Source organism: Humulus lupulus, chromosome 2, assembly GCF_963169125.1.
Source record: "Humulus lupulus chromosome 2, drHumLupu1.1, whole genome shotgun sequence".
Classification (NCBI taxonomy): domain Eukaryota; kingdom Viridiplantae; phylum Streptophyta; class Magnoliopsida; order Rosales; family Cannabaceae; genus Humulus; species Humulus lupulus.
In genome coordinates, this window is record NC_084794.1 from 27,934,169 (window position 1) to 27,948,552 (window position 14,384).

At 31.7% G+C, this 14,384-nt stretch overlaps 1 protein-coding gene across 1 annotated transcript; it reads left to right on the forward strand.

Annotated features, from left to right (window-relative positions):
- The first annotated feature begins 3,928 nt into the window (after window positions 1-3,928).
- Window positions 3,929-5,746, forward strand: LOC133817566 (probable membrane metalloprotease ARASP2, chloroplastic). The gene has a single exon (XM_062250114.1). The coding sequence runs from the start codon at window positions 4,114-4,116 to the stop codon at window positions 5,461-5,463; it is 1,350 nt and encodes a 449-aa protein (XP_062106098.1). The 5' UTR covers window positions 3,929-4,113; the 3' UTR covers window positions 5,464-5,746.
- The last annotated feature ends 8,638 nt before the right edge of the window (window positions 5,747-14,384 follow it).

Consider the following 14,384-nt stretch of genomic DNA (forward strand, 5'->3'; position numbering starts at 1 on the left):
CGTAAAAGGGTAATCTTGATTGGCTGCAGATACTTATAACCAAAGTTGCTCTTATAATTAAAATTGCCTTTTCTTTTCTTTTATTTTTATGATAAACCCTTGGTTGTCATTATTTTGTCTTGCCTTTCTTTCTTAAAAAGACCTCAGACTACTATTGGGGGTGGTAGCACTGAGACTGGAGGAGGCAGATGAGAAGGACAATCAAGAAATGAAAAAGACGACAGAACTATTCAAGGAGGCATATGGAGAGAATGGTAGAGTTGTGACGCGAGCAGGTGAATTACTTGGTGAAACTTCTCAGCAATGGAGGTTGGTGGGAAGAAAGAGTGGCAAAGGAAAAGGAGGTATAAATGTGAAAATTTTAAAATATTGCTTGATTTTCACTATTTGATTTTGGATATATTGTTTAAAACAAAGAAAACAAAAAAATCCGGCTAAAAATTAGTGTGGAATAATTTTACCATGATGGTCAGGCAACTGATGTAGAATTTGGCGATGTAATAAGTCCTTCGATGTATACCAAGTTAGTTATGAACCGACAATATTATGTTAGCATAAAAACCAACATACCAAAGAAAAAAGAGATGAAGGAGCGATTGGATTTGGATTTGGATAAAACTTCATCTACAATTTTTAAATTGGTGGAACCCATTAACATGCTTGATTGGTTGTTTGTTTTACAAAATTTTAAAAACTTTTTTTTTTCTTTTGCAGCACAAAATTTTAGAAACTTAAATTCAAAAGACATACTAAATTCTTTATAAGAATTGAAAGAAACATTTTTATTGTTTTATATTCTCTCAATATTATCCACATAAAAATATTAAACTAATCAAATATTTGAAAAACATAATTTAGTTTCTAGTTAACAATTTCAAATCATAAAATTTCAAACTAATAATATCCCCCCAAAAAAAAAGTCAAGTTGAAAACCAATTAATAAGAGAATAAACTCTAATCATAAAACTTAGATTTACATGTTTTCAAACTCAAAAAACAAGCCTAGATTTTCAAATGCTAAAATGAACTAAAATGAGAACATATATATTTATACTAAAAATCAAATTTTTAAATACAAATATCTTCTATATAAAAAAATGTGTAGATAACATAAGTGTTTTGATTTAACGGTTTCTTTTGTTAACTTTAACAGAATATTCAAAAAAATTAACAGAATATACTATTAAAATCAATTAAAAATAAATATCTATTAATTATATTAATACCAATTCAAATATTATAAAATATCATTAGATATTTATTAATTATATTAATATAAATTCAAATGTTATAAAATATCATTATTATAATAATATTTACTATTAGACTATATATTTATTAATTATATTAATATATTAATATAAGTTCAAATGTTATAAAATATTATTATTATAATAATATATAATACAAGACTAGATAATTAATAATTATATTAATATAAAATATTATTATTATTATATATAATCCTAAATTTTATAAAATTTTGTTAGAATAAATATTAGTAATTATATTAACATAAATTCAAATATTATAAAATAATATTTAATACAAAATTAGATATTTAATAATTATACTATAAATTATTATTATTACAATAAAATATAATACATAAAAAATACATTATATATAAGCGACATGTGTGTACAAATAGTATGACTCTGTAACTAAATAAGAAATTAGAATAACATTTATTTTCTATCAAGAATAAAGAAGTTTCTTCTCCAATTACTGAGGTGTGATTTGAATAATATTATGAATATTTTGTACCTTAAATATGGTAGTCTGCGATCTAAAAGGTTATTGTATTATTTAAAAAAAAAACATAAATAATGTTTTGGTTTAATTTTTCTTTTAATATATATTCATGTCATTCTTGTATATATAATATTTTTTATTCATTTAAAATTTATATGACAATCATAAAACCTTATATAAAAATATAAACAAAACTAAGCAAACGTACATTGCACTTTGTTTGTACCTGGTATATATATATACATATATATGGGTGCACTCTTAATAGTTACTACACATGGATGATTACTTTAATATTAACTGTTACACCCAGATTTCGAGACTTGAAATTGTGACCTCGAAAGCTGGACTCATCAAGTGTGAGCTCGAGATATATAAAATGCATGTTCGTGGCCCAGATGTCAAACCCTTGAATCAAGATGGCAACCTCGAAGACATTTAACCTTGAAGTTCTTTCTAAGCTCGAAAGAACTTAGCATCGGGGTATATCCATTGTCGGGTGTCTTCGGATCAAATAGCCCGAGCTTAGCAAGAGTACAAGCTCGGAATGTAACAGCCTCGACGTTATCCACCCGCTCCGAACTGGTCTTGGAGTAAGGCGACCAGTTCGTAACTTATCTATAGACCTGGACCGACACGATGTTGATTGCCGACCTCGAAAGATTTAATGGGTCATCTGATGTAACGCGTTCCATGCATTTAAAGATATTTATTGTTGTAACATCCCAACATTAAAGGGATATTAACAAGTCTGTTATTCGCCCCCTGGTCTTCAGGGGACGTTTCCTTGTATATAGGAGTTACAATATTTAATATCATTATTTTAATTAATAAACAGAAGTATCTTTCCGAAATATGTGGGAATGAATTCTGAAAACTCTCTATAACTAGAGAGTTCATGAACATTTGTAGAGGATCGATCTTTTGATATACTGAGAGAAATTCTGGAGAATTCATCCCTGGAGGATTTCTAGAAAACTCCAAGTCTTAATAAGATAGACTCGTGGACTAGGCATAGTTAACTGCTGAACCACGTAAAATTCTTGTTGTTCTACCGTATTGTTTATCTGCGCCATAGTTCTTATTATTTAATTGCTCTACATTTTAAGTTGACGAAAAACAGCGTCAACATTAACCATGAGATTAAAATCAATGGTCCATATTTATAGTTGTTAATTAATATTTCTAAAATAAATTTTGATTTTTTCAAATTTTTGGAAGGGTTACCTGATGAAAAATGTGTATTTATTATGAAAATATAATATTGTAAACTTTTTTATTTTTCAAATGCATCTCAATTTCTAAATATAGCTAGTGTTTCTCATTGGTTGAAAACACCATTAATTATGGCAAAAAAAAAGAGCTCAATTCAAAATTAATATAGAAAAAAAATATTTACCTGTTGGCGACTTGCTATACCAAGTCACTATATTACCACATCATCATAATTGTTAGTACCCATCTATGGGTAGTAACCATTGAGAAATCTTCCATATATATATAAATATATATATTTAAATTGTAACTACTAATAAATAAATATATTATATTGATTAAATATATAATATTTTATGTAAGCATAAATATTTATTTAATATTAATAATTATATTCATTTTAAATATTTATAAGTAAAATAAATTTATTTGTAATTATTATTATTATTATTATTAGCATACCAAAAGTATGTATGAACTAATTATTGAAAAGAAAGAGATAAAAAAAATACTAAAAGGTAGAAAATAGAAGAAAAAAAAAAGAGTAAGATATTATCATATATATATATATAAATAAATATTTATTTTTCACTTTAAAAAGTAGTGTACTCAAATATTTATAATTGTATAAATATATATAAACATCTATATATATATAATATTAGTTTGAGGAATTAAAGTGAAACTGGAAAAAAAAATATATAAAACTATAATTTATACTATAAATATGTAATTATTTGATGTTATAATTTATAATATATTTAGAATTTTTTTCTCTAACACCGTGCTTATTATAATTACCCCATTGGGATATATGCAAAAGTGCAACTATGTATTGGGAAGACGTCTCACTTTAAGTTAATTTAGCTAAGACGTTTCAATAGCTCTATCTAAAGTCCTTTAAGTTTAGCTAAGACGTTTCAAAAGCTCCAAATGTGGGAAGACGCTAAAAACCCAACCAAGACTAAATTTGTGGAAACGGAAGTGGGAGACGTCTCACTTCAACTTCATTCACGTCCACAAACCCAAAAATACAACAATGAATTATCCAATCTTAGCCAGTGCCACAACTCCCTCCATTCCTCGCCCGCTAAACCAAACCTTTCCTTCTTAATCCTCATCACCAAACAAGCCACTACCACCATGGTAGTAAATCTCTCATGTTCTATCCCTTCTTATTCTTCTCTTTCTTTGATCAGATTAACTAACTCTAAGTCACACATTTCAGATGTCTCTTTTAAGTCTAAAACCCACTTGTCAAAACCTTTTTCTTCTTCCTCCAACCTTGATTTTCATTACAAGAAGCAGATTTTCTATGAAAAGAGTAGAAACCCACATGTGAGAAGGTTTAAATTCAAGACTTCAGCGATCTCCGGCTTTGATTTTGGCAACGTTGAGAGCGCTCAGTCTGTTTTGGAGGCGGCTGCAGTGCTAACCGCCATTATCGTCGTTCACGAGAGTGGTCACTTCCTTGCTGCTACCCTTCAGGGCATCCATGTAAGTAAATTTGCAGTTGGGTTTGGTCCAATTTTAGCTAAATTCAATTCGAAGAATGTGGAGTACTCTCTTAGAGCGTTTCCTTTAGGTGGATTTGTGGGGTTTCCTGATAATGATCCAGATAGTGATATTCCACCTGATGACAAAAATTTGCTTAAGAACAGACCTGTATTAGATAGAGCTATTGTGATTTCAGCTGGTGTAGTAGCTAATGTAATCTTTGCATATGTGATTATCTTTGTTCAAGTATTGTCAGTTGGTTTGCCTGTGCAAGAAGCCTTTCCTGGGGTGCTTGTGCCGGAGGTCCGAGCCTTATCCGCCGCTTCCCGGGACGGTTTGCTTCCTGGTGATGTGATCCTGGAAGTTAATGGACGTGAGTTGCCCAAATCAGGCCCCACTGCTGTTTTAGAGATAGTTGATGTAATTAAGAAAAATCCCAAAAGAAATTTGTTATTTAAGATTGAAAGGGGAAAACAAGACTTTGAAATTGGGGTCACCCCAGATGAGAATCTTGATGGAACTGGTAAAATTGGAGTTCAGTTGTCCCCAAATACCAAGTTTTCCAAGGTTATACCAAAGAATATATGGGAGGCTTTTAGGTTTTCTGGAAAAGAGTTTTGGGGGCTCTCTTACAATGTTTTGGATGGCTTGAAACAAACGTTCTTAAACTTTTCACAAACAGCTGGCAAGGTTTCAGGGCCAGTTGCCATTATTGCTGTTGGTGCTGAAGTTGCAAGGTCGAATACTGATGGTCTTTACCAATTTGCAGCTGTGCTTAATCTTAATCTTGCAGTAATAAACCTACTTCCATTACCTGCTTTGGATGGAGGTTCCTTGGCCTTGGTTCTCATAGAGGCAGCTAGGGGTGGGAGAAAGCTTCCTATGGAAATAGAGCAGCGAATTATGTCTTCGGGGATAATGGCAGTTATACTTCTAGGATTATTCCTCATAGTCAGGGACACACTTAATTTGGATTTTATTAAAGAAATGTTGTGAGATTGATTACAAGTTCACTGAAGCATGAATTGATTCAATATGAGAGGAAACTGTCTCTGAAGCTGGTCTTGCTTTTGATGTGAGAAAGAGAGCTTCAAATTAAGATTGTAGGAGATGATGATTGTGTTCTTCCACGATGTTATACGGGAGGTACTTCTTGGATTTTCACTCCTAAATTTGTTCTTCATATGTGGGTCTCATTCATAGTCCTGTAAATTATAATTTTTTCTTCTTAATAAATTGGAAAGAGCAACATTCACTTATAATGATTTTTATTATCTTTTTTCATGTTGCAAGAGTTCATAGAACTCACACTTTTTGTGGTAGATCGATCCTTGATAGTTGAGTTTGAACTACTGATAAGAGATTTAAGCTCTCTGAGCCAAATAATTGATCAAATACATTATAATGAATTATCTGAAGCTTTTGAGGAAATTTTAGTATCAGATTTGTTTGTTGTTCTGTGCATGCTTTGAAATTTGGCTTTATATGGATACTTTAGTGAATTGTATTTTGCTGAATAATCCTGTGGATTATTGTAGTTCTTTAGATTTTGTCAAGTGTTTGGGGACTAAATTGTTAAAATTTAAAAGAGATTTTTACATAAAATACTCAATTTGGCAAAAAACTTATATTTTTACGGACAAACATTTTTTTTATTTTCAATCTTAGGATTTCTAAGGAAATTTTTACATTTGTTAGGGTTTTGTTTTTTTTTTTTCGGTTGTTTTTAAGTTATTTTTTAGGTTATTGTTTAGTTGTTTTAATATATATTATATTTTTAGTTTATTTTAGTTTAAGTGTGATTTTTAAAGTTGTTTTTTTAGTTATTTTTACTGAGGCGGTATTTTTTTAATTAAGAAACTTTAAAAGTTAAAAAAACAAAATAAAATGTATTTAAAAGAAAAACCAATTTAAAAACTGAAGACCAAATTGTCACAATTTATGTAGTTGATGGACCAAATGGGCCGATATGACAACCGACAAGCCTAGAACAAGGGGATTTTAAAAAAATATGGTTTTTTAGCCATCAATATGCAAAAATATGAGAGTTTAACTTTCTTTAAATTGTATGGGAAAATTTAATTAAGAAAACTTAGTTTATGGGAAAACTAATCCCATATTGGAAATCAAAATTAATCAAAACAAATGAGCAAAAGGAGGGGTACTATTTCTTTTCATTTTTATTCATTTATCTATTTTTTTTCTTTCATTTGTATTGTTTTGTTTTTTTTTTTCATATTTTTTCAGTTTTTTTTTCATTTTATTTTTTCTTCATTTTTGTATTTATTATTTTCTCCTTTAATTTTTTTTTCTTTTTTCACACATATGAGCTTTTTTTTCTTCTTCTATTTTTTTTTTCATTTTTTTCTACCAATTTTTTCATTCATATTTTTTTTTCTTTTCATTTTTCCATTATTTTTCTTCTTCTTCTTTTCATTCTTATTTATTCATCTATTTTTTTTTTTCATTTTTGTACTTATTCTTTTCTCATTCTATTTCTTTTTTTTCACACATATTATTTAACATTACATAATAATTCTACTATTTTTTATTTATTTATTATTGTAATTTTTTTTTATAGTTTTTCCACTATATGTAAAAAAAATTCAAATCAATTTTTTCAGCATTTTCTTTTTACTGTAACACTTATAGGAATACCAAAATTTGGAAAGAAAACTAATAAAAATCTGAAAACGTGAATGGGTAACTGGTTACCTTCACATTCTTTGTGTGTATATTTATGAGGGTAACTGGTTACTTTCACGTTCTGGTGTGTGTATATTTATGGTTTCTTTATGGTAACTAGTTATTTATGTTACTAAAATCATAGTTACTTATTCTTCATTTTTTAATGAAGTGTTCTTTCATTTTTTTTCCTTCAAATTTGATGTTTCTTTTCATATTTAATATAAGTAACTCGTCACCCCTCTTAGGTAACTGGTTACCTCTCTTATGGCAGAAAGTTACCCATCTCAGAATAACTGGTTACCCCTCCTGGTGCATGTTATTTAACCTAGCTCTAAGATTTTTTTTTAAGATCAATCAAGTAACTGGTTACCCTACCCAGAATTTGAAAAAAAAAAATGTTCAACCTAAACAAAAGGAAAAAAAATATTTACAATAAATAAATAAAATAATAAACACAATTCATATTACAAAAAAAAAAATTTGCAAAATAACCATGGAAAAATTTAATATAAAAATAGTTATATAAAATTAATATAAAAAAATAATCAAATAAGCTAAAAAAAAATAATCAAATTACAAACATACATTTCCAAATTCATAAAACTTGATTAAGAGTGAAAATATGGCATAAACAAACTTTTATTAAAAAAATATGGGAAACTAAACCCATAAAAGTGAAATTAAAACAAAAAAGCCATAGATTAACTTTTCTTGAAAAAAAGTCATATTTTTGCACAATCTATTAAAATTCCCATATAATATGTAATTTTCACCTAGAACAAAATGATCATAACCAAAACAATCTTCGGCCCTAATGTTCAAGTTGCATTTGGTATCTTTTAGCACTACTATATTCTTGAGAAATTACAGCAAATGATCTAAAATAATGACATCAAAAGACAATGTTCTTATCTTAAAAATTATAGAGAAATAAACATTTTACATTCTTGATAATTTAAAATTGTCATTTTCTATTATTTATTTATTTAGGAGCATATAACTTTAATATAGTGATATATATGTATATTAATTTTGTTTAATAAGTTTTTATTTAAAAATTATATTGATTTTTTAAGCTTTTTATTAGTTGTTGGTATATTATTTTTCAACTAGTATATATGTTTTTTGTGGTATGATATATATATATTATGATATTTAGTTTCTATCTTATTATACATAATAGTAGTATATAATTTTGTATTATGGTATATATATTTTAATGGTAGTATATAATTTTGTTATTATAGTATATACATTTTTAATAATAATTTTGTAAGTTTTGTTGGTATATTATTTTTCAACTCAATATATATATTTAGTTGTGTGGTATATCATTCAACAACCCATAAAAAATGAAAAAAAAAATCAAAATACTTTAAAATAAAAACTAATTAAACAAAACTAATATGCATATACCATAATATTAAAATATTTAGAATAAAATAGTAATTTGCTAAATGGCACATTGGGTAATATGTAATATTAAAAAGGTAGTTAGGTCATAAATAAAATAAAATTAATATTTTCAAGAAAAATAAATAATATTATTCTTCATTATATATTTTGACTAATTACAACTTCTGACATTTTTTTGAAAATAAATTAAAAATATACTCCTGTAATTAAACATTAAAAAAAAAAGACTTTTCTTACCTATTTAGTCGATTTTTGTTACCAAATCAAATAAAAGGCATGAAACCAAACATTTTCTTCAACAACATGGGCATGGTATTATGGGTGAATCATTTCAAAGAAATAGGGTTGCAACTCAAAAGGTTAACCTCTTCATGCTCTTCCATCATTTGAGGCCATATTTTTGTTAGGCACATTTGAAAATTCATCCTTGTGTGTATAAATGGTTAACATAGATTCCCACATATACCTTATAAATTTGTTCACATTTTCATATATTGCCAATGCAAGATTTTGTTTGGACACCTAACAAAGGGTTTGCATTTTTTTTATTGTTGTATTTTATAATAATTGTAATATATTATTTTTAAAATTTTCATAGTGAAAACTTTATCACTCTTTTTACTTCTTAAACACTCACCACTTTAGACTCGACTCTTCGACTTTCTCTCTCTAAGACGCTTTAGGGTTCTTTCTATTTGTTTCTTCTCCTCTTGGCCAGGGCGGTCGCCGACCTCATCCCTGACCTAGGGGTTATGTGTCATGGTTGTGGGCCTCGACATCGGTGGCTGGAGGAGTTTGTCTCGTGGGTACTCGGAGTTTCTACTGCTTCCTTGGCCTCTGTCTCGCGGTTGATGTCGTCGGGCAGGTGCCGGAGTTGGAGAGGACGATGGGTAGAGGGCGGTCTAAGATGAGGATCTTGGTGGGATTTGAGTCACGATTGGCCTTTGGGGTGTGGTTTTTGGTAAGATTGAGTCTATAAGGAGTGGGTGGGGTTTGGGTGTGTCCCCACTGTCTTGGTTTGTGCGGTATCGACGGTGGGGTGCATCTCTGTCCTCTGCCTCACTGAGCAATGGGAAGTGGAATGGGTTCTCTTCGGCACTGGGTGTTGTGGTCATTTCGACTTCTTCAACGGGATATGATGGAGGTGGTGGTGATTCGAGTCATTTGCCTTTTGTGCTTCTTTTGCTATACAGTGTCTTTGTTTTGTTTTGGTCTTATTTTTGTTTGTTTTGTGTTTTTGCTTTGTAATAATGGTGTCTAGCACTCTGATCTTTAGGACTGTTGCCTTTTGCCTTTTGTGTGGTCTGTTTCTAGCTTGCTTCCTCTTGAGAAGTGTTGTCAAGACGGTTCGGAGCACCGTACTTATTTGTAAGATTTCTAAAAGGCGAATTTCTGTTATGCGAGGTTTGTGGTTCGGTTCATGCTCCTGTTTCATTGTATGTGTCTTCCTTTGTTTGGATGACTTAGTTCTCTTGTTGGCTGCTCGTATATTGTAATCAGCATGATTTGTCGTTTGTTTGATTATCTCTTTGTGAGATCTGTGTGACTTTGTTTCCGCCTGACGCTTTGTACCTTTAATCGTTGAATGAATGTTCTCCTTTCAAAAAAAAAAAAGAACACCTACCACTTTCACTATTGTGATTTTAATAATGAAAAAAAAAAAAAAAAAAAACCTATGTGTTTTACTAATTGATTTTTTTTGTCAACTTATTTTAATAAGACAATAATGCCCTCATCTTATTTCCTATAAAATATTTAATATTTGACAAAATTCTTGAAAATTATTTTAATTAAAATATAACATAAAATATTTTTACAATGCACCATTTCACTTTTAGGGATAAATTTCACTCTAAAACACATAGGAAAAAAATATTTTTGTTTTTTTAAAAAAAAAAAAATTTCTCCAAAATATTTTAGAATGAAATTTTATTTCAAAAAGAGAAATTATATATATTTTAAATATATTATGTTCTAATCAAATAAAATAATTTTAAGTTTTGTATTTTTAATTTTTTTTATAAAATGTAAAAACAATTCCAACTAAATAAAACGTGGCATTGTTATCTTATAATAATTAATTTGGACTAAAATTGAACTTAATGAAGTATTTTGTACTGAGTGGTAGAAACACGCATTAAGTTTCTTTTGATATTGTGACAGTATTTTGTCCCCAGATTAATTGTTTTCCCTTTATATGTTTTATTAATGATTTGCAAGTTAAATGTTTTCTATATAAGAGTGTGTCAATCACGTAATTAATTGTGTGGGAATATATGTTTGTTTATTTACGGGAGAACGTCAAAACCCGCGTTTTACTAAATGGCAAGAAGGGAAAGAAATCCTGCAAGAGGCGAAACAGAGGCAGAGGCTTCTACTTCTGCGTGGAGGCAACCAATTTGAAATTGGCTCAGGAGGAGTCGGTTGTAATTGGCAGGAAACAAAACTTGGCGCAGATAGGTGTGCCAATAACAATAAGTCCTCTCTAACCCTGTCCTCCGTTCTTTTACTATAAATAATTGGCTTCACTCGTAGTTGTGGGGGTTCTTTTTGAGTCTTTACCATACTGTTACTATCAAAATATAGAGTGAAAACTGATTTATGCATCATAGAGTTTTCTTGTAGGTACCCACCATTGGTTCTTGTCAAAGATTGTTCGCAGGAAAAATCTCTCCCATAAGTTAATTAGGTCAACAAGGAATCAAAGAAAAATAATAGTAGAGTAAATGGCAGAAAGGAATCACATACAAAGTTTCCATTCTTAGAAACTCAATGTGCTCGGGAAAATCGACCCGAAAAGTTAGCGCTGTCTGTGGGAAAGAGCATAACATCTTCGTCATTTTCTTGTTTTTCTTTAGCATTTTGTTACAAGAAAGATCCAGAATACAGGAAGAGTGATACTTGAAGTCATGCCACCGAGAAAGAAAGGAATAGAGAAACAGACGAATGATCCATTGGCGCAACTCAAATGAGTGTAGATGAAACATGTAAAGAAATGGTGGCCAAGCGCGAGCGCACCATGGCAGACCTTGCCAAAAAGCAAGAGCAGATGGATGAAGAGATGGCTCGTTTAAGAAAGGAAATTGATGTGAATAATAAAAAGAAAAAGAACAGGAAATAGGACGATGGTACACACCAAGAAAATCAGAAAGCAGAGGAACATGGAGAAAGTAACAATGAAGGAGATAAAGCAGAAAGTGATGTTGAAGAGCATAACGACCACAACAAAGAAAATAATGAATGATCAGGGAACAAAAAGACAGAAGACATTACACCTCAAAAGCCCAAAAGGCCCCGACCGAACTTAGAAATACTTGCTGATTGGAAGGAGAAAATGATGAAGGAAGTACTTGAAAAGATGGCGAGTAGTAAACCCCCAAGTACTGTGGAATGGGCCTCAGTGACCATCAGAGGTATTTACAAGTCCCCATTCGCATAATGGATTGCCAATGAACCAAACCCAAAAGACTTTATTCTCTCGAACTTTACACTGTTCAATGGAACTCAGATGCAGTTGACCATATTCTACAGTTCCAGCAAAAGATGGCCATGGAGACGGAGAACGAGGTGATTCGCTATAAAGTATTCTCTATCACTCAGACGAGATAGGCTCTATTGTGGTTGCGACAGCTTAAACTGCATTCCATTAACTCGTTCCAAGAGTTGAGAGTTCAATTTGTACTCCAGTACAAAGGCAATACAGAGACTCAAAAGACGATGGATGATATCTATGCAATCAAGCAAGGAATTAGCGAACATCCCAAAGACTATCTGAAAAGATAAACGAAGCTAGTGCATCAGATAAATAAGTGGATAAGAGGATAGCTACGAGGCTATTTCGTGAAAGCTTGCAGAATGGGTTGTTCTTATGTGAGTAACTCTATTTACAATCGCCCAGAGATTTGACCAAAATCCAAACTAGATCCGAATGAGTCTTCATGATACTAGAGATCCGAGAAGAAGAAGAAAAGAGAGTTGCGTTAATTTTATCCCAGAGGCGGAAAGACAACAAAGAAAAGATACAAGTACAAAGAGAAGAGGGGATTTTTCACAAAGATCGGATTATCACCAATTCCAGGTGCGAGAAAAGAGGTAGAGGTTCAATTACCATGTGATAAGTTGTAATGTGTCAATCGAACAGATTCATCAGGAGAACAATACAAAGTGCATTTGGGGAAAATCGAAAAAAATCAACTCGCTGATAGAAATATGGGATAAAACTAAATACTACATGTTTCATAAAGACGTAGGTCGCGTAACTAATGCGTTCCATGCTCTGCAGAACCAGATCCAGAACATGATACATATAGGAGGATTGACACAATACATGAAAAAAGCCACTCAAATATCATGAGTTAGCGGATGCTACTATGGCAGGGCAAGCCCCTACCAATATAATCACCACGGAAGCAGAGGTTGGCGCTCCGTCAACTTCAAACGGGAAACAAGTTTTGAAGCAGATCCCGATGACACTAGGAGCTGCGAAGCCCACAATAGAGAAAGAAAACCTAACCAACCTAGAGAAAAGAATGATAAAGCGAGCCAAGAGGATGCAATATTTACAACATGAAACCAAATTCATTATGCCGGAAGATACATATTTTACAGCAACACCAATAACCTTTATAGAAGAGGATCTTAAGAAGGTCAGCTTACTGCACGAAGACGCTATGGTGATTTGGCTGCAAGTAGGAGATTGCCAGCAGGGAAGAATGTTAATTGGTGGGGGAAGCAACATAGATATATTGTTCCTCGGGGCCTTGCAAAAAATGGGCGTAGAAGAATCACGTATCCGACCGTCCACAATATCAGTACTGACTTTTAGCAGCACACGAGTATACCCTCAAGGGATGATAGAGCTGCCAATTATAGTCGCATAACAAACTTTGAAGGTAGACTTCATCATAGTAAATACACATTCGGGGTACAATGCCATCAGGGGCAGGGGATGGACACATAGATGCAAGGCGTAGTCTCCACGCTACACCAGGTGATGAGGTGCCAGTTTCTAGATGGAAAATACGTGATAGACATTAAAGGCTGTTAGAATTAAGTGAAGAAGTGTTGCACTCTAATGAGAGAGGTCGACAACATCAACACATACCTATGTTCGAAAGATGAAGATGCTCAATAACAATTAAAGGGAAAGCTACCAGCGTACGTATGGATCTTAGACACAGAGAAGGAGCAACATGCGCAACAAAGAACTATAGACAAACTAGAAGAAGTATTATTAAATCTGGGGGAACCGAGCAAAATTGTACTGGTGCGTGCTCACATGGATGAAGAGGAAAAGTAAAAGTTAACGACCTTCCTAAAGTAGCACAAGGCCACCTTTGCATGGACTCCACAGGACATGCTAGGGATAGACCCAAGAGTGATGACCTATAAACTTAATTTGTCAAAAGACTTCCCTGCGGTCAAGCAAAAAGCTAGACGCTTCGCACTAGAGATAAACCAAGTTATAAATGAGGAAGTGGAAAGGTTGTTGCAGGTAGGAATCGTCGAAGAATACCAATACTCACGATGGATCTCAAATTCAGTGGTCGTGCCAAAGAAAAATGGGAAAAAGCGTGTTTGCACAGACTTCACTAATCTAAATAAAGCTTGCCCAAAAATAGCTTTGCATTACCGAAGATAGACAAAATGATAGACGCCACCTCGGGATACGAACGATTGAGTTTCCTTGATGCTTATTCAGGTTACAATTAGATCCCAATGCCGTTGGAAGATAGAATAAACATAACATTTACTACAGAAAGATGCATATAGTGCTACAAAGTAATGGCCTTTGGGCTGAAGAACACAAGTAC

Excerpts from the sequence above, each read along its gene's own strand:
- LOC133817566 (XM_062250114.1), top strand. The coding sequence starts at position 4,114 with ATGGTAGTAAATCTCTCATGTTCTATCCCTTCTTATTCTTCTCTTTCT.